This window comes from Helianthus annuus, chromosome 17 (assembly GCF_002127325.2).
Source record: "Helianthus annuus cultivar XRQ/B chromosome 17, HanXRQr2.0-SUNRISE, whole genome shotgun sequence".
NCBI lineage: Eukaryota > Viridiplantae > Streptophyta > Magnoliopsida > Asterales > Asteraceae > Helianthus > Helianthus annuus.
Genome location: NC_035449.2, coordinates 105,413,475 through 105,434,580, shown reverse-complemented (window position 1 = coordinate 105,434,580; position 21,106 = coordinate 105,413,475). Strand labels below are relative to the sequence as shown.

The window sequence follows — 21,106 nt, the reverse complement described above, 5'->3', positions numbered from 1 at the left end:
GTACTCGTGGTGTCTGAGGTGTATACGTCTCCCTCTGATGGTATCTCGTCATCTGACACAACTGCCATAGGATCCAAGGTGTCCGATACTCCTGTGTCTGAAGATGAAACCATGGTGTCTGTAACACAATCACACATATGCACATATATCAACATGAAATCAAATAAACATGTAAGTCACCATAAAGCAAACAAGTAATTCGACTTTTCGTTCATCATGTTCTCCAGGTTTTTTCGTGATTGAATGTATAACAGTCTGAGATTAGTAATTGATATTCAATCGGCTATAACGAACTAGTTAGCATTCTTTTTGAATGTATAACAGTCTGTGATTAGTGGTTGAGTTTCAATCTCTATATCGAACTAGTTAGCGTTCTTGATCGATTTAATCTAGGGTTTCTTTATGTTCTTTGCCGCCTCCTGTTCCTTGTTCGTTAATCTGATCATGGGATAGGTTAGCTAGTTTTAGGGTTTTCAGTTTTGTTCGTATTCTGTTTGCGCTGTAGGGTTTCGGGTTGTGTAGGGTTTTCAGTTTTTGTTCGTGCATGGTTGTTTCGTTTTGTTCTAAGGGAGAGTAGTCGTTTTTCTGCATGGAGTCGTTTAAACCTGTTGCTGAGGGTATTAAGGGAGATCGAAGTAAACCCCCTCTTCCGGGAAAGGGTTTAGCAAGTCGTGTTCTTAATATTGACGGAAATCCGGTGCTTCCTCGTCGTGGTACTGTTGCTGAACCAAAAAAGATCAACATTATTGATGAGCTTACTAAGGTAACTATTCCGGTTTCTCTTGAAGCGAATTGTCAGAGTGGTGAGTCATCGGGTATTAAGCAAGTCGGTCAAGAAGGTGTTTTAGGGGAAAAGATTGACGGCAGTTTTCCGAAACCCAAATCTTATGCGGATTCCCTTCTTGCAAACAAATCGGTTAGGCTGAATTTCAGGTCTCTTGCGTGTGAAAGTGTGCAAGATGGATGCGATGTTGTTCTCCCGAGAGAATCTGTCCGTTTAGCTCGTGATAAGATGGCTAACACCTTGTATGGCTACTTTCTTGGGGATCGAGTTGCATATCCTGTTGTGGAGTACTTTGTGCGAAATAATTGGAAAAAGTATGGTATTCTAAAATCGATGATGAATGATAATGGTTTCTTTTTCTTCAAGTTCTCGGATGAAGCAGGTATGTCGAAGGTGTTGAAAGATGGGCCATGGATCATTCGGTCTCAGCCTTTGTTTCTAAATATTTGGAGCCCGGCTACTAAGTTGGAAAAAAAAGGTGTGAAAAATGTGCAGATATGGGTGAAAATCCATGATGTCCCGATTGCTGCCTACACGGAGGATGGTCTAAGTTTAATTGCAACTACTATTGGAGAGCCGAAAGCGTTAGATTCTTATACGTCAGCGATGTGCACGGATATGTGGGGCCGTAGTAGCTATGCGAGAGCCTTGATAGAGGTGTCGGCTGATAAGCAACTAAAGGAGGAAATTAAGTTAGCCGTCCCTGATTTGGAAGGTGAGGGGTTTATTAAGGAATCGCTGTCGGTTGAATATGAATGGAACCCGTTGCGTTGTGCCCATTGTTGTGTTTTTGGTCATTCTGATGATCATTGCCCGTTCCAATCTAAGATACATAGCAAAGGCCAAAATGCGTCTAAAAATGGCAAGAAACCGGTTGTGGATGACGAGGGGTATACGGGGGTTTATGGTAAAAAAGCTGCAAAGAAATCTGGTTTTCCAATTAACAAGCCGAAGCCAAAGTTTGAATACCGGCCTGTGGCAGCTAAAAAAACTCAAGATACAGGTGGGTCGAGTGCACTGAAGTTCCAAACGTCTAATCCGTTTGATATTTTTAATGATCCAAGTATTGGTGAAGGCGGGGAGACTAGCAAATCTGGGGAAGCTCGGGTTAATGTGGATGATGAAGACGATGAGGAGGTGGAGGAGGTGTTCTCGGAGGTTGATGGTTATGATATGGATGGATTTTTGAGGCAGGGTTCGTCGAATTTTGAGCATAAAAAAGGGGCAAGCACTCCTTCTTCGCTGGTTATCAATGGTTAATATCGCCTCTTGGAACATTAGGGGTTTGAACCGCCCCATTAAGCAAGCTGAGGTTCGTAATACTATTAAGGAATTTAATCTTAGTTTGTGTGCTGTTCTAGAATCTCATGTTGATCCGGGTAATCTTTCTAAGATCTCAAAGTTGGTGTTTCGTTCGTGGCATTGGTCTTCTAATGGGGCTCGGTGTAGTAAAGGCACTAGAATTATTGTGGGTTGGAATCCATGTGTTTTTGATGTTATGGTTCTCTCGCAGACAGATCAGGTTATGCATTTGCAATTATTCTTTAAACAGGAGAAGAAAATGATGTTCTGTACTATTGTCTATGCTGCGAACTATTACGTTTCTCGTAGGGAGTTATGGAATCATCTGTTGTTACATAAAGTTTTGGTCCGTGACGATCCGTGGGTCATGCTTGGTGATTTTAATTCTGCATTGTATCTGGAGGATAAATCCATGGGTTGTTCTTCAGTCTCGGCTAGCATGAGGGAGTTTCAGGAATGTGTAGTTGGGCTCGAGATGCTAGATGTGAACCGGTCGGGTCTCCATTTTACGTGGAGTCAAAAACCGAAGAAAGGTATTGGCTTAATGAAAAAAATTGATAGAATCATGGGTAATTCGCAGTTTATTTCTAAGTTCCCGAATGCGGTGGCTTTATTTCATCCGGCTAGGCTATCGGATCATTGCTCGTGTGTTTTGAAAATTCAAGATTCGACCAGTCTTAAGCATAAGCCTTTCAAATTTGCTAACTTCTTGGTTCATAAGCCGGAATTTTTAAATATAGTTAGCCGTGGGTGGGAGACGAGTATTAACGGTGTGTTCCAGTTTTCCGTGGTCAAGAAGCTTAAATCGCTAAAGTCGCCTCTTCGTCACTTATTGTTTCGGCAAGGTAATTTACATAATAAAGTTAAAGATTTGAGGAATAAGTTGGATGGTATTCAGCGTAGAATTGATGATGATCCGGCTTCGGTGGTTCTCCGTGAAGAGGAATTAAGTATTCAGCGAGATTATCAAGAGGCTCTTTTAGATGAAGAACGTTTTTTGAAACAAAAATCCAAAGTGGAATGGTTGGCAGCTGGTGACATGAACTCCGCTTTTTTTCATTCGTCGCTCAAGGATAGGATTCATCATAGCCGTATCAGTGTTATTCAGGATTCTACTGGTAAAATTTATGAGGATGATTCGGTCCATGAAGCATTTGTTAAGCACTATGAAAATTTTTTGGGTGGCATGCATAGCTCGTCTCTCATGCCCTCGCCTGATTTATTCACGAGGTCGTTGGCTTCGGATGTTGCTTCTCATATGATCCGTCAGGTTACTCCCGAAGAAGTCAAGAAGGCCATGTTTTCGATTGGTTCTGATAAAGCTCCGGGTCCAGATGGTTTCACAGCGGGTTTCTTTAAGGGTGCTTGGCCTATAGTGGGTAGTGAAGTGACTAAGGCTGTCATTGATTTTTTTAATACAGGTAAGCTGCTCCGGGAATTAAATCACACGCTCATCGCTCTTATTCCCAAGTCCTCCTCTCCGTTGTCGGTTACGGATTATCGGCCCATTGCTTGTTGCAATGTCGTTTATAAATGTATCAGCAAGATCGTGGCGGATAGAATTAAAGTGGCTCTGGATGACATCGTCAGTATTAACCAATCGGCTTTTGTTCCGGGTCGAAAAATCTCGGATAACATTCTGCTTACTCAAGAATTGATGCATAATTATCATCGTAATGTCGGGCCTCCTAAATGTGCTTTCAAAGTTGATATTCAAAAGGCATATGATACGGTAGACTGGAAGTTTCTCGAACACAGTTTGATTGGTTTTGGGTTTCACCACACTATGGTTCATTGGATTATGCTTTGTGTTTCCACTACCACCTTTTCTATTTGTGTTAACGGGGAGGTCCATGGGTATTTTAAGGGCAGACGGGGGTTAAGACAAGGAGATCCGGTCTCTCCTTACTTATTCACTCTTGTTATGGAGGTTCTAACGGCCATCTTACATCATGCGGTAAGGATTGATTCATCCTTCAAATTCCATAACAAGTGTGAGAGGCAACAAATTATCAATCTGTGTTTTGCGGATGACCTTTTTATTTTCTCGAAAGGGGAGATTGCATCGGCTAGGTGCATTATGCAGTCGCTTGACTCGTTTTCTAAAATGTCCGGTTTGTTTCCTAGTGTTCAAAAAAGTACAGTCTATTTTTCTAACGTGCCATCATATGTAAAGAATGCCATTTTAAACCTTATGCCTTTTAAGGAAGGATCTTTACCGGTTAGATATTTGGGTGTGCCTCTCATATCATCGCGGCTTCTGTACAATGATTGTCAAATTTTGATAGAGAAATTGGATAAACGGATCATGCATTGGAGGAACAAGTTACTCTCTTTTGCGGGGAGGCTGCAGCTTATCATATCGGTCTTGTCTTCTCTCCATATTTACTGGTCTTCTGTTTTTTTGTTGCCTAACCGGGTTATTATTAGCTTGGAGGCCAAGATGCGCAATTTTTTATGGTCCCAAGATAGTTCGTTCCAGAAAGGTCGTGCTAAAGTCTCTTGGAAGTCGGTGTGTGTTCCTAAGAATGAGGGCGGGTTGGGTATTCGTCGCATAGCTGATGTTAATACTGCTCTTATGACTTCGCATATTTGGAGCATCCTTATAAACCGTCGATCCTTGTGGGTAGAATGGGTTCATGCGTACAGGTTAAGAGGCAAAAGCTTTTGGGCTTGCAAGGCTCCTTCTTCTTGCTGTTGGTCTTGGAGGAAATTGCTTCAGCTTCGTTCTGTTGTGAGAAATTTTATTTGGTCCGAGATTGGTAATGGTGTTACAACTTCTGCTTGGTTCGATACTTGGAGCGAGTTAGGCCCTCTCGGGCAGTTTATTTCTCCTCGGCTCATTTCTAATGCGGGGTTTGATTTGTCGTCTAACGTCTCGGATGTCTATGCTAATAATCTTTGGAGATGGCCAGATGCGTGGAGGGATTTATTTCCGGTGTTAAATCAGCTAGATCATTTGGTGTTAAATCCGAATAAATCTGATAAATTTAAGTGGCGAATTGGTGACCAGATACATGATTTTTCTTCGTTTCGTGCTTGGGACTCGGTGAGGCACAAAGAAGAGCAGGTTAATTGGTCTAACATAGTGTGGTTCTCGCAGTGCATTCCTCGTCATGCGTTTCTTATGTGGCTTATAATGAAACGGAAGTTGCTTACTCAAGACAAAATTTTGAGCTGGGATTTAGCGCGACGAAAGAACATGAACATGCTATGTTGTCTGTTATGTTATGCGAACCATGACTCTCATGAGCATCTGTTCTTTGAATGTGAGTTTTCCTCTCAAGTTTGGTTTATGGTTCGAAGTAAAGTGGGTATGGATATGATTTCGGCTAAGTGGAATGATATTGTGGTGTGCTTGCGTGATCGGGCAAAATCGAAATCGGTTAGTGACTATGTTACAAGACTGTTAGTGGCGGCTAGTGCTTATTTCATTTGGCAGGAGCGTAATGCTAGATTGTTCAAGAATCAGATGCGTCCTCCGGAAGCTGTTCGTGATATTATTATTCAACAAGTGAGATATAAACTTATGGGGGCAAAGTTGAAGGACTGTGCTAACGTACGAAGGGTTCTCGGTGATTGGGATATAAAGGATGCTGATATGCGCTTTGATGGCGGCTGAGTAGTGTTTTGGCTTTTGGTTTTCTAGTCATTGGTTGTCTAGTGGTGTTTTGTTGGTCGTTTGTTTTTGGTTTTGTTTTGTTTGTCTGGTTTTTGCCGTCTTAGGGCATGTCCTTAGACGGAACTAGTGTAGGCTTTCTACACTACTTGTGCTTTTTTGGTTGTGAATATATAAATCACCGGGGTAACCCTTTACCCAAAAAAAAAAAAAAAACAAGTAATTCTCCTAGTCTCCTAGACTACCCTCCCAGCCTCTCAGACTGAACCTCCTAGCCTTTCAGACTAACTCCCTAGCCTCTAAGACCAACCTCCCAGTCTCTAAGACTAAACCTCCCCAATCTCTAAGATTGAACCCTTCAGTCTCTAAGACCGAACCTCCCCAGCCTCTAAGGCTGAACCTCCCTCAGTCTCTAAGACTAACTCTCTCAGCCTCTAAGACTGAACTCCCTCAGCCTCTCAGACTGAACCACAAATTTTTGAAAAAGAGTTTTTGTGCCTTCTATTTGTAAAAATTTTTTATACTCTGGATCTGGACGTTTTAGTGTATGCAATGTAAAAATGTTTTCGTGAGAGCCCTAGTGATCATAGTCTAGACTCGAGAAAGAATCCTAGTTCGCTATGATCGATGCTCTGATACCAAGCTGTCACACCCTGGCTTTTGCGGAAGCGTGGGTTTATTTGGTGTGACTTCTTAATACCATAGCAATTATCATAACAATGCTATATGAAATTAAAACATATGATGTTCATCCATTCATCAAGTTTTAAAAGTTACCACGACAACATTGTTTAAAAGTCGACACATGAAACGAATTACAACCATGACATAATTAAAAACTTGTTCATACGACACGACAAAAGACTTGATATAAAAACACAATTTAAGACTTGTAACCCATCCAGGGTAGGGTCACACTTCCTAAACTCGGATGACATCATTATTCCTACGCAGCTTGACGAGATTGCATACCTTGCCAGATCCACTAATTTCCTGAAATACATGTAGTTTGAAAAATCAACAAAAAGTTGAGCGAGTTCATGTAAAATTGAGTATGTATAAACCTTTAAGGTATGTATAAAAGTCCCTGGTATGTAGCAATAAGGAAAAAGAGATCACCAATGGGTTGCAAAGCCACTGGTATGTGTGAGAAAGTGCAGGGAAACTCAAACCTAGCAAATTTGTTACCGGGCTTCGGCTGGAAGACACAGTCACCTCTATGGGCCGCCCCGGCCTCACGGGTGTGGGCTCGCTACACCCAAATAGATCTATCACTCTTGTGTCCCTCGGTCCTAACTACGAGGATTAATGGCCTCAAGTGTTGTACCCACCCCTCACATGATCTAGTAGTATTAACCCTCCCTACGCTAACCATACCATGTAAATAAATGTTTGTAATAATTGTCGCATGTATTTCACCCCCGAAGTATAAAACTGAAAACAGTAAAGAGAAAAGGGGGACATGAACTCACAGAAGTGCGTATCCTGAAACGTCAATCTCCAACTCAATCTGCTGCGTGACGGCCTACACGTACTAATGTCTATTCGACGGATGGGCTGTGCCTTGGCTTAGGGTTTGTGTTTTTTGGGAAAATAGTTAGGTAACTATTTCGTATTCACACTTCTTAATTATTTTATAAGTGTATTTCCTTCCCAAGGATGGGGGTATTTATACATGTACTTTATAATTCCGAAAAATATATTTTAAGTCCCACTTAGAAAATATATTTAATTTACTTGTCCAAAACATCTCCATTCCAAAATATATATATTTTTCTCAAAAATATTATATTTTACTTCATACATTTTCCAAAATAATACTTATCAAAATATACATAAAGGAGTATTTTTTAGAAATACTACATAAGTTACGTTTTAAAGTTCGCGTTGTAATAACAATACTTGTGTAACTTAAATATTTATTTTGTGAGAGCATTGGTGTTATTTTGGAGTCGAAATTTCATGGTATATAATAGTTATATTATTTTTACCCTAAAAATAATATATCTAGTGCACACAATAAACAAACAATCACACAAGCGTTTTAGTATAAAATATATATATTCTAAATATATATTTATCAAATTTTATTTACGAAAATCCACCTCTGGTACTTGGTAATTTTTGAAATAAAAATCATGGCGAAGTTTATTTTGAAAACCAAGTTAAAAATACATTTGTAAACATTTGTCAGAAAATATTTCTAAGTGTTGAAATTCTAGAAAAATTTCGCTAGAGTTTCCTTTGTAAATGGAGGTGTCCATGCTTACTAGCATATCATTTTCTTTTGTAAAATCATTCAATCAATCATCAACCAACAATATATAATCTCTAATTACCAAACTTGACAAAAAATAAGCATAAATCATAAACTTATGAACTTGAAAGTTTATAAAAACAAGTAGTAACTTACTAGCATAGTTAGTAAGTCTTGTTACCTTTAAAAATGTGATTAGTTTGTTAAAAGCTTTATTTTTAAAGGATTTGAACATTTACAACTTCTAGTCATGATTTACAAAAATATTTCTTTGAGAAATTTTCTTGTTACACAAGTGTTTATACACTTGTTTACTTACTAAAAATGTGTTTATTTCATATAAGATCCAAGTTTTAACAAAACTACTATTTTTCACTTGGTTCTTTCGAAAAACTACTCATAGATCTTTAGATCTACAAGTTTATAACTTTATTTTCCAAGAAATCACTTATTTATTCAAGTTCAAAGTTCATGTGTGGATGATTCCATCATCCACAACATCTTTAACCTTCACACCTTGCTAGTTCATGTCTCTAAACATGATCTAGCAAGTCTATGTGATGAATCATAACATTTTATCTAACATACAACATTCAACAACCACAATAACATAAGAACAACATGATTTTATCATCGCTTAACACTACTTCATTACTTTATCCATTCTTCATCCTTTATGTTTCAAGACTTGTTTAAGTTCTTAGAGTTTCTTAATATTTTATCATTCTTTCAACTATTAACCACCAAAAATAAGAACAAGATGAAGATTTAAGGCACTTACTACTAGCACAAGGCTAGGGGAGTTTCAAAGCGTAAAAGTGGTGGATAAAAGAAAACTAGAGTAGTGGCTGCCAATTACATGTATGCAATATGAAGTCTCCTACAATTAGATGTTAACATACATACTTGTGAACTTCGGACCTTGGTAGGTTCCTAGGCGAAAAACGGCGACCAAGAAACCCTAGGAGAATTATCCTGGTTCTCAATTGATCTTCGGTTAGTTTCTACGAATCAATTCTTGTTCACAGGCGCTAATCATTCAAGATCATTTTAGGGTTTCATCAGGTTTGGTTTCATCACGATTGTTGGTTGATTACGATTTGGTTTCTGATTCGTTATCAAGAGGCTGTGATCGTTTTCCGGTTGATAATCAGATCTTTCATCTGTTTGACGGCCGATAATCTGATTCAGCTTAGGGTTTTGAGTTCTTGGGATCCGTTTCTTGGTTAAAGTTAGCGGCTGTTTCTTTCATTTGACTAGGGTTCCGTATCCAAGTGGGGCTGATAAAGTCAGTTTGTTTGTTACGAGGCTGCATTAAATTTCTTTGTCTGATTCTTGTTCCCTTTATCGAGATTGGTGCATACGGCTGCTAGGGTTTTCATTTTGACAAAGACAGGTTGTGCTTTTACGAGGATACATAAATTTTCTTGACTGATTCTTTGTTTCGAGGTTGACCATACGGCTGCTAGAATTTTATTTTCGTCAACCACCGTTTGTCTATTTCCAACCGGCATTCACATTGTTTGTCATGGATGATGTTAGTGGTTCTGGTGGAAAGAAACATGATCCTCATGCGACACCGAGGGCAACGTTTGAAGAAATTGCAGCAAGGTTTAAAATCATTGGCGATCTATCGGCTCAAACTGAACCTCGTAAGGTTAACATTATTGATGAATTGTTAGAGAATTCAGTTCCAATTGAAGCTGAAAACATGCGGTCAACAACTAAGGTTTCGGATTGGGAAGGGATTAAGCAAGCTACCAAGCGATATGAGCAAAGATTAGATTCCAAAGCTGCTGCTTTGGCAGGCCATGGTAATCCGCAACCGGTATCATTTGCAAATGCTGTTAAGAACTCGAAGGAGAAGGTGACGGTCAACTTTAGGGAGATGGAGTCTGCTGAGGTTGTCGAAGGAGCTGATGTTGTTATTCCGCTGGCTTCGGTTCAGCAAGTCACGGACAGGTATGCAAACACCCTCTATGGGTATTTCTTGGGTAAACGGCTAGCGTTTCCGGTGGTGGATTACTTTGCTAAGAACAATTGGGTTAAGTACGGTCTGGTTAGATTGATGATGAATGCGAATGGCTTCTTTTTCTTTAAGTTTAAAACTAAGGAAGGGATGGATAAAATGTTAGAGGATGGGCCATGGATGATAAGAAATGTTCCGATTATTTTGAAGATGTGGTCGGCCTCTATCAAACTGGAAAAAGAGGATATCAAAGCTATTCCGGTGTGGGTTAAGATGCACGATGTGCCGTTAATGGCATATACTGAGGATGGTCTTAGTTTGATTGCATCAAAGATAGGGGTGCCTAAGATGTTGGATACGTATACTGCTACGATGTGTGCTGAATCTTGGGGAAGAAGTAGTTATGCCAGAGCTCTGATTGAAGTGCAGGCGGGGGCTAATTTAAAAAGAAGTGTCACTGTTGCAATTCCATGTGTAGATGGTAATGGATATTCTAAGGTGGAAGTTAAGATTGAATATGATTGGGAGCCGTTACGGTGTTCATCTTGCTGTGTTTTTGGTCATGATGATTGCTCGTGTCCAAAGAATCCTCAGGTTGTTCCAAATGTGGAGTCTGGAAAGAATGTGGATGATTTCCAGGATGTGGGTGCGAGAAAGAAGAAAGCTAACATCCAAGGTCTACACATGAAAAATCAGAAACCTAAGTTTGTTTATAGACCAGTTACCAATCCTAAACCAAAACCGGCCTTGAAGAGTTCGAACCGGGTTTCAACTTCAAATCCGTTTGATGCCCTTAGGGATGATGATGGTGATCAGGAAGGTAAAACTGTGGGGCGAATAGAGAAAAAAGAGAAACAGGTGACTGATAGGCAGGATTCGGATGAAGAGGAGGTCGTTGAAGTCTACAATGAAACGAGTAAATTTATGACATCGGGTCTACATCCTTTTTCTTCGAAAGTAGGGGCAAGCACCTCTTCCACAAAATTCTCAAATGGATAGGCTGTCTTTGGTTCGTTTGAAGGGGTTGCCGGTTTGTGGCAGCTTTATTTTTGATGATGGCGGTTGAGATTTTGTTTTTTGTTTTGCATTGTCTCGTCTACTAGATCTCTTCTTTGATGTATAGTAGGCTAGGTTATGGGATGTCATAGGTAATTTGTTTGCTTTGTTTTACATATATGGGGCATGTCCTATATATGAACTAGTGTGGAATTCATCCTCACTACTTGTACTTATTTGCGTTGGAATTTTATAGAATCACCGGGGTAACCCTTTACCCAAAAAAAAAGAAAACTAGAGCGGTCCTTGAGCTTCCGAGTACACCAAACTTAATTGTATGATCTTTAACACCTTTGAGTGTATGGAAATTTCTTGAAAGTAAGCTTGATGGTGGTGTTATGGTGGATGGTGGTGGCGGCCGAACTCAAGAGAGGAGAAGAGAGAAGAGCTTTGTTTGATGGATGTTTGTGAAATGAATGTCTTAAACCATGGTGCTTATTTATAATCCAAGTTTCTCCTTTATCCATCATATAACATGTTTCATTATCCAACATCATTTGAATAAAATATTGAAAAGAATGGTGGGGATACCATCATGCCACCGTCGATTGGGGGGGGGGGTATGGGGTTGGGTTATAATGTTAAGGTTACAAATCTAGTTAAGTTTAAATGATATAGTTAGTGTATTATTGTGTGCTATATAATATAAGTTGTGTTAGGGTGTTCGGGGACCCTAACTAGTTCAGAAAAGTAAAAACAACGTGTTTGGCAATATTTTTATGTTTCGGGTAAAGTCCGGTTGTTCGGTTGGATGTTGATCCATTAAAGTGCTAAATTAGTCTACAAATTGTCTTTTATATTATTTTTAGTGACACATTAAATTCCCAACACTTTGGAAAGTATCTAGGACTATTTTACCAAGTTTTTGCACTTTACTAGCATTGTTAAATGCTGAATTTTGGTTATTTAGTGCAGAATTCTACACTTAAAGTATGTTTTAGGCACTTCCGGGCACTATAACTATCACCTAGTGACGCAGTTTTATGGTCCTCACCTCCCTACACTCCCTACTAGTGTAGTACTCTATCTCTGGCTTATACTGGCCTTAGTGACATTGTCTGTCTATGTGCTGGCATTCTCAGCATGTCTTTTTTGGTTATCCGCTCATTGTGCTAACTGTGCTTTTGTGCATCAAGTTTGTCACTAATGTTTGTGTGTAAATAATAGAGTGACAGTATAAAATGTGATGCATGGGTATGTATGTATCAGAAAACAGAAAGCAGTTTAATCACAGTTGAAATCAAGCACAGTCATTAAGCATAAATTAATTATTAATTAATTGTACGGATACCTGGAATTGTGAGGGTTGTCACAAATAACAACAACAATGCCCAGTGTAATTTCAAGACCTTTAATGTCACACCCCCGAAATACCACATGTGAAAAACCCCCGCGAGGCGTGTGACATACCAGGATCTTAGCCACCAATCACATTGAACTCATGGGTATGTTTAAATAAAACTTTCATTTATTAACAATAAGTGTTACAACGTTACAATATTTCACAGTTTACAGCGGAAGCATAATTCATTCGTTAAGAGTTTATAAACCACATGTAAAAGCCCTTAGTCTTGTGTTGCGTATCCACGTAACTCGACCCATGACCACTCCAGCTTTCCACACAGCAAATTCCAGTCAAGATGCACCTAAAGACCTGCAAGGCATGTAATAACGAGTCAACAACAAAGTTGAGCGAGTTCACAGTTGGTTGTTTAGTTTTACCAGTTTGTTTTGAAATCATAAGTTGTTTCGTAAACCACGAGTTAACCAGTACCTTCTGTTTCCCAAACCATAATCATAATCAGTGGGGGCTTCCCCATGTGAACCACTAGACCGTTACTATATCGACGACTGACGAACAATAGTTGTGCCCTACGTCAATGTCTATCATCATTGACAGTTTGCCATGATCCATTAGTACACGCCCGTTCGAACGACATGGTGTGAGGTTTGTCAAACCTAATAGCGTTATTAACTAATGACCCGCTCGCCATCGGCCTCGGCGATTAAGTCGATATAAAATGAGGGACTTCATGATAGAGTTTTGTATAGTAAGTCGTAAGGTTGTTGTCCTACCCAAGGAGGACGAACGTACGTATTCTACCCAAGGAGAATACGCAGGATTTATAGTGGCATCCTACCCAAGGAGGATGGCCGTACATATCCTACCCATGGAGGATATGTAGGTTCCGTTTTAAATTCTTTAACCCATTCCCAAACCACTGGGAATCCCATGTCGTGTAGAAAGTGTGAACTCACCTCGGTTTACTCGGTATGCTAAATTACGTGCTCACAAATAATTAGTCAAGGCCTATAGTATGCACGTATACGCAATTAGTTTAAGTTCGTAACGATTATCATGCAATCTATGTCACAAAGTGGGCTTAGGCAATCATTATCAAGTAATACATAACAGTTATCTCATGTTGGTATAATTTATGTTTCACATAATTAAGTTTTCAGTCTATTCTAACATGGGTTATTAGTTAACTGACCTAACAGAGTTAACATACTAACAGAGATAACACACTAACAGAGTTATCACACTAACAGAGTTAACATACTTAACTACTGTTACTTATAAGTTTCACGAGGAACTTTAAGTACTCACAAGTTTCACGAGGAACCCTAACCTTCCTCACGAGGAACCTTAACCTTCCCCACGAGGAACCTTAACCTTCCCCACGAGGAACCTTAAGGGTCGTCGGACTGAAGGTTCGCCGGACAAGCATGATTACTGTAACATTTGTGCTTGTAATCATTATGAACAGTTCAATTATCAATAAAACAATTTTATTTGATCCCAATGTTTGTTTGGTTGTGTTTTACATTTTTCATGTTTTGACTTTTGTTCAATTTAAAACTCTACATCGCTTTCTGGAGAATTATACGCAAACTAGTGCGTAAACGTACTCAGTTTAATGCGACAAATACTCTGGAACATCAACATATACTCAGCATACCTTAAATAACCTTTACATAACTTAGAAATAAGTTTTGAAGGCTTTGGTATGGCAAAAACAAGTTAAGTCGCTTACAGGGACTAAACTTGACAAACTGCGAAAGTATGCCAATTTGAACTGTAACAAACATTTCGGAACATGTCCATAAGTTAAACATACCATAAATATCCTTTACATAGCTTATAAATAGGCTTTGAGGGGTTTGGTATGCTAAAACAAACTTTTGGATCATTCAGGGGCTAAAAGTGTCAAAAAGTGCACAAGTTTGCACTTTCACGCATAACTTACGTTCTGAATACATCCGGACATCCAAAAATTTATGTAAGTATCCTAATATTATGCCTTAGTGTTTGGCATGAGAAAAATCCATTCGTCGCGCAATTTGGATCATTTTTCGCGCTTATGTGCATTCCGTCGTAATTAACCGAACATCGCGATCGTACGGCCAAACGAACCAACATCCAATACATTTTTGAGCATGTTTTATGTCCACAATGTGTAGGCATCATTTTAGGGCCTTGAAGTTGGCTTTACGGGCCTTAGAAGTGTCGGAAATGGCTGAAACATGCAACAGGGACCAAAACTGCCATTTTTGAAACTTTGTGCAGATCAGACATAGCCAGGCGGCCCGCCTGAGTTTTGTCTGATCCTGATGCGGGCCGCATGGCCCCTTCAGTAACAGAAACTTTGTTTTCTTGCTAAGATTGGCCTTTCAAACACTCCAAAGGGCAATGCCCTTTCACCATCTCAGGAGCTAAGGGTCATTTTGAGCCACCACAACATCTTGACAAGTGTACGCATAAGATCATGGCACGATATTCAAGAAATGATACTAACGGCTTTACTTTTCCTATAAATATCCCCCCCTTTTGGTTAAAACCCACAAAAATCTGATCAAAAGCTCTAAGTTGGAACCTTTGTTTCATACCTGAGCCATTTTGATATAGATTAGCATTCGGGGACCCTTCGTAAGTGTTCTTTCGTTCTTTTATTCGCTTTTCAAGTCTGAAAGTCAAAGTTTTGTTTGACTTTCTGTGTGACCAGCCTATGGTCAACACGAAGTTCATGGAACTTAATAACGTGAGCGTGATCACGATGGTTATAGTCCATGGCGACTATACCTCCTTATTACCACGTTATCTAGGCTCAGTGACGAGTCGTAGTTTCGGCCAAAATGCGCATTCTTGCGTATTTTGTAACCAAACTACTCGTGGGCATCAAAGCCGTTTGTTTTGATGCCAAACCTGTTTTCTAAACCTAGTTAAGCATGTTCTAACATGCTTAGCTCGTCACTTTTAGTATAGTGCTTATATAGGGTCGTAAGGTAAGCGATCTAAACCATCGCTTATACTTTCGAACCCGACCCATTTGGTCGATCATTAGGATCCGACCAAACACCTTAGGTGACCATAGCTATAACCTTCCGAGGTTATACCTTATGGCCACGATGTTAGGCGTTCCAAACGCGTTCTACGCGAACGACGCGTTAAGGTAGCATAAGCTACCTAAACGGGTCGTAATGGGCCGTAAGCACTTAGGTTCGGTTTCATTTTAGTATGTAGGCTTTGTTAAACCATAATTCACGAGTCTCCATACTCGTTTGGTTTACGAACCCGCATACTATCCGATCCTTCCGATTTTGGTCTGGTATATTAATATAGCTACCTATTAGGTGCCGTTTGATATCCCGTGATCTCTAGCATGTGTGATTATTACACAAGGAATTCAAAGCAATCTCAGGTGAGTACATTGAACCCCATCTTTTACTGTTTTCCAAACTGTTTTGGGGTGAAACACATGTGCCTACTTGTTAGTTTCATGCTTTCCATGTTTTCACATCATTTACCGGCTATGTTCGTTAGTACATTATAGTACATGTTTTCATTACATTTCATGCTATGTATGCCCATTGTGTGCGTACTTAGTACATTGCTTTACATTACATTTCATGCTATGTAGGCCCATTGTGTGCGTACTTAGTACATTGCTTTACATTACATTTCATGCTATGTATGCCCATTGTGTGCGTACTTAGTACATTGCTTTACATTACATTTCATGCTATGTATGCCCATTGTGTGCGTACTTAGTACATTGCTTTACATTAGATTTCATGCTATGTATGCCCATTGTGTGCGTACTTAGTACATTGTTTCACATTACATTTCATGCTATTTATGCCCATTGTGTGCATACTTAGTACAATTGTTTACATCACATGCCTTCATTTTGGTATGACATTTGGTTTGTTTAAGATGGAAGAATACATTCATTAACATTGATCACGCCATTCGTTAGTAGGTAGTGGTACCATAGGAATTGACAACTCCCGTTCCTGAAATCCTGGGTTTGTTTGGATTGGAAGGAATGACCGAATTCGATATACATAACTTAGATAAACCTTTAATTTGTTTAAGGGTTTATCGCCACAGTCTCAAGGCTTGGATGTATGCATATTTCACAATACCGCATAAATGTTAATATCAGTAGAGCATGCATTGTTCCACAAAACATAACGTTGATTTAAACCATGTTTTACTTCAACACCTTGTTTTGTGCATTTCACATATAGTTTAGATGATACATCTCACTTACTATACAAGATATATTTTGGGTACACATTACATGATCTACATTGAACATAAACATTTTGACATTGATATACATATGTGACAACTCGAATTTCCAAGATTCGATTTCATATGTATTACACGATCATGTATTGACTAGTCACTTATTTGCACATATGGTTGCCATGAAATTTTATACGTTTTGATTGTTTGATTGTACATAGTTGTTTGTTTGTTACATTGTGAAACTTGTAAAATGTGTAAACTTGTTAGTATGAAACACATTTCATCACACAAACAACCTTCGAAGGATGTCCAACCTTCGAAGGATGTCCAACCTTCGAAGGATGTCCACGAAACGTGATAAATAGATCGAAGGATCACGAAAGATAACTTTAGGTTCGAAACATAATCCTTCGACATCTTTCGGCCCAGTCATCTAATGGGCTTGGCCCATTCCAGTGACACGTTTATAATTGTGAGTGCATGAAATCAGTAGTTATTTTTCTAAAAAAACCCTAGAGCACCTTTACTTGTGACGGCAACCACAAACTTACGGAGACTTCTTGCTGATCAATTCCCTTGTTTCAATATCGGTTAGTGTTTAATGTATATGCTCTCATGATTTATCAATCACATGCCAATATGTTGTTTGTATGTTAACCGGTTACGTATAATAATTGTATATTGATGTTAATCAGATTTGTATGCTAATCGGATCTGTTGTGAACTATGTTTAATGTTACTGTTTGGTGAATCGGATGTGATTGTGGATCGGATGTGATTTTATGCAATCCGAAATTGTTATCGTTCATGAAATCGGAACACACATGATTGAGTATTATTATTGTTCATACGGTTAAATTAGGGTTCATAAGGTTTTAATATGAAACTGACTGTTTGATCGATTATAGGTAACTGAATACTTGGATCTGTGTTAATTGATAATCGGTTAAACTTGGAAACTTTGTGTAAACGTAACTGTTATTTGTCGAAGGATGCATGTCCTTCGAAACATAGTCCTTCGAACCATAGTAACACTGACCGAAGGATAGCTTTGACCGAAACATAATTAGGTTGACCGAAAGATGGCAGTTGGTCGAAAGATGACATAGTTCGAAACATAGCTTTTGGTCCGAAGGATAATTTTGATAACTGTTGCCGAAAGATAATAGTTGGATTCGAAAGATACTAGGGATTTATAAACCTACTTTGAAAGATGGAATTATATGCTTGATTTATTTGGCATGCCATGCTTGATGAACGTTAACATTTGTATATGTGCATTAATACGTGTTGTGCCGATATGCAAACTGACTGCTATGTGAACATTAAATTGCATGCGAATCATTGCGAACATGAACTGATTTGTTATACGTGCATACAATAGGACGTGATTAAATTCTTGTGAGTGCATAACCTAGCATACCGAGCAAACCAAGGTGAGTTCACACTCTTACCAAGGCATGGGATTCCCGGGGTGTTGGGAATGGGATTGAAAGGTTGATTAGATACTCTATTGACACTATGACTAGACTACCACTTTACTATCCTCGGTTGTGAAGGATACCTATAGTTACGAGTAGTCTAGTGGTTATACAACGTGGAACACCACCACCAGTAACGTGGAACACCACCACCAGTAACGTGGAACACCACCACCAGTAACGTGGAACACCACCACCAGTAACGTGGAACACCACCACCAGTAACGTGGAACACCACCACCAATAGAACGTACAAACGGCCCAGTAGAGCCACCTGTTACAAACGAACTTACTATTACGCATTTACTTTCTGTGAACTCGCTCAACTAGTTTGTTGATCATTCTGTTACATGCCTTGCAGATCGTTAGGTACTTGGAGCTTGCACTGGAGAAGCGGGTCGTTGTGGACAAGGATCGTGGCTTTACTATTGAGCTATTATGACACTTTAAACTGTTAACTACTACTGGTTTATTTACTATGCTTCCGCTACATTTTGAAACGATGAATTGTTTGATCACCTTTTGTATTGAATGGATGGTTTTCAGTTATTTTACTTAATATTAAATGCATGTTCAATATGATTGGTGGCTTGATCCTGGTCAGTCACGCTCCCAAGCGGTGATACTCCGCAGGTGGATTTTGGGGGTGTGACAGATTGGTATCAGAGCCATTGGTTATAGAGAACTTGGTTTTAATATGGGAAAACGTTTTTATTAAAACCAGACTATAACCAGAACAGTGCTCTCAACGATCCACAACGACGCTTCGCTCCACGTGCAAGACTCAACTTCCTAGGTAATAAGGTTTATGTTTATTGCCTACATGCTAGAATTTGCATAGAACTTTGCTCGTAGTATGCTTACATTACCTTGCTCACAACTTGTTATTGCATGAGAATACTTATGTGCTTACACTCTTCTGTCATCGCACTATTCGCGAACCTTTCTCACTTATGTTGCCTTTGATGTGAAGATCAATGGCCGCACGAATTACCATGACTCAAGCCCAGCTAGAGGCTCTCGTTGCTGCGGCAGTTGCAGCCGCCCAAGCAGGTAGTGTACCCTGCAGTATAGACACTAGGATCTTTAGATCCTACATTAATTCTCGTACTTAACTTTGCCCTATTCGTACACAATAGGTCAACCCGCTCAGCAACAACCTGGGTGCACATTCAAGAATTTCATGGACTGTCGTCCTAGCTCGTTCAGTGGCACGGAGGGGGCAGTTGGACTCCTCCACTGGTTTGAAAAGCTCGAGTCGGTTTTCGAAATGTGTGAATGCCCTGAGGCTCGCAGGGTGAAGTTCGCCACTGGCACACTTGAAGGGATTGCGCTCACTTGGTGGAACGCACAAGTGCAGATCTTAGGGTTGGCAGCTGCTAACGCCACACCCTGGAATGAATTCAAAGAACTGATCAAGAGGGAATACTGCACTAGAGAAGACATCCACAAGTTGGAGGACGAGTTGTATAACTTGAAGATGGTTGGTTCGGAAATTGAAGCTTACACCAAGAGATCGAATGAGTTGGCTGTGTTATGTCCAACTATGGTAGACCCTCCATACAAGCGTATTGAGTTGTACCTCAAAGGTTTGGCACCCGAAATACAGAGCCACGTTACCTCGGCTAATCTCAACAACATCCAGGAAATCCAGCGTCTCGCTCATCGCATCACCGATCAGGCAGTGGATCAGAACAAACTGCCAAAGCGTATCAGTGCTACTGCTACCGCTACTGCTTCTACTACACTTGCTACTCCCAGTGAAAGTAAGAGGAAATGGGATGGGGATTCTAGCAAGGGATCAGCTTCAGTGCAGTCGCAAGCTCAACAGCGAAAGACAGACAGTTACCAGAGTCCAAGTCAGCACTCCTCAGGCAGCCACAGACAGGGAGGGTATCGAGGAAACCTTCCAAAGTGTAACACCTGCAACAAACATCACAGTGGCCAGTGTAATAAGGTTCGCTGTCAAAGATGCTTCAAGATGGGTCACGAGGCTAAAGATTGTAGAAGCGCTCGTCCTGCAAACCAGAATCAGCAGCAACACCAGGCAAGCAGAATCAGCAGCAGGGTAACAAGGGGTGCTATAATTGTGGTGCAGAGGGTCACTTCAAAAGGCAATGCCCTCAGTTGAACAGGAACCAGAACAACAACAATCACAACAACAATCAGGGCAACGGGAACAATAACAACAACAACGGGGGAAACAACAACAACAACGGCAATGAAGCTCGTGGTCGTGCTTTTGTGTTGGGTCGAGGAGATGCAGTGAATGATCCCAATGTGGTTATGGGTAAGTTTCTTCTCGACGATATTTATGTTACTGTCTTATTTGATTCGGGTGCTGATACAAGCTATATGTCATTGAAAATGAGTAAATTATTAAAACGTACACCAACACCTCTAGACACCAAACATGTTGTAGAACTAGCCAATGGTAAAAGTGTAGAAGCCGCACAGGTAGTCAAGGGTTGTAGTATTGTTCTAGCGGGTCAGACTTTCTCGATTGATCTCATACCCATAGTTTTGGGTAGTTTCGACGTCGTCATCGGTATGGATTGGCTATCCCAACATCATGCGGAGATCTTGTGCAAAGAAAAAGTTATTCGTATTCCTCGCTCCAGTCAAGAACCTCTCGAAGTACAAGGTGACAAGAGTGGTGCTGTGGTTGGCATCATCTCTTACTTAAAGGCGCAGAAATGTTTACGAAAGGGACATACTGCCATCTTGGCACTTGTCACTGACGCATCAGCAAAGGAAAAGAAGCTGGAGGATATACCAGTTGTGCGTGATTTTCCTCAAGTGTTTCCTGAAGATTTACCTGGTTTACCTCCTCATCGCCAAGTTGAGTTTCAGATTGAGTTAGCTCCTGGAGCAGCACCAATAGCCCGCGCACCGTATCGTTTAGCTCCAACCGAACTGGAAGAACTGTCGAAGCAGCTACAAGAGCTCTTGGAAAAGGGCTTTATTCGTCCAAGCTCTTCACCTTGGGGAGCTCCAGTGTTATTTGTGAAAAAGAAGGATGGCACTTTCAGAATGTGCATCGATTATCGCGAGCTGAACAAGGTCACAGTGAAGAACCGTTATCCTCTTCCGCGCATA

General features: G+C 40.1%; 1 protein-coding gene across 1 annotated transcript; it reads left to right on the top strand.

Moving 5' to 3' along the window:
* Positions 1-589: 589 nt before the first annotated feature.
* On the top strand, positions 590-5,708 carry LOC110924709. The gene is made up of 2 exons (XM_022168705.1): positions 590-2,039; positions 2,146-5,708. The coding sequence occupies exons 1-2, from the start codon at positions 590-592 to the stop codon at positions 5,706-5,708; spliced, it is 5,013 nt and encodes a 1,670-aa protein (XP_022024397.1).
* The last annotated feature ends 15,398 nt before the right edge of the window (positions 5,709-21,106 follow it).

Excerpts from the sequence above, each read along its gene's own strand:
- LOC110924709 (XM_022168705.1), top strand. The coding sequence starts at position 590 with ATGGAGTCGTTTAAACCTGTTGCTGAGGGTATTAAGGGAGATCGAAGT. Across the intron at positions 2,040-2,145 it reads TTCTTCGCTGGTTATCAATG|AATCTCATGTTGATCCGGGT; the intron begins GTTAATATCGCC and ends GTGCTGTTCTAG.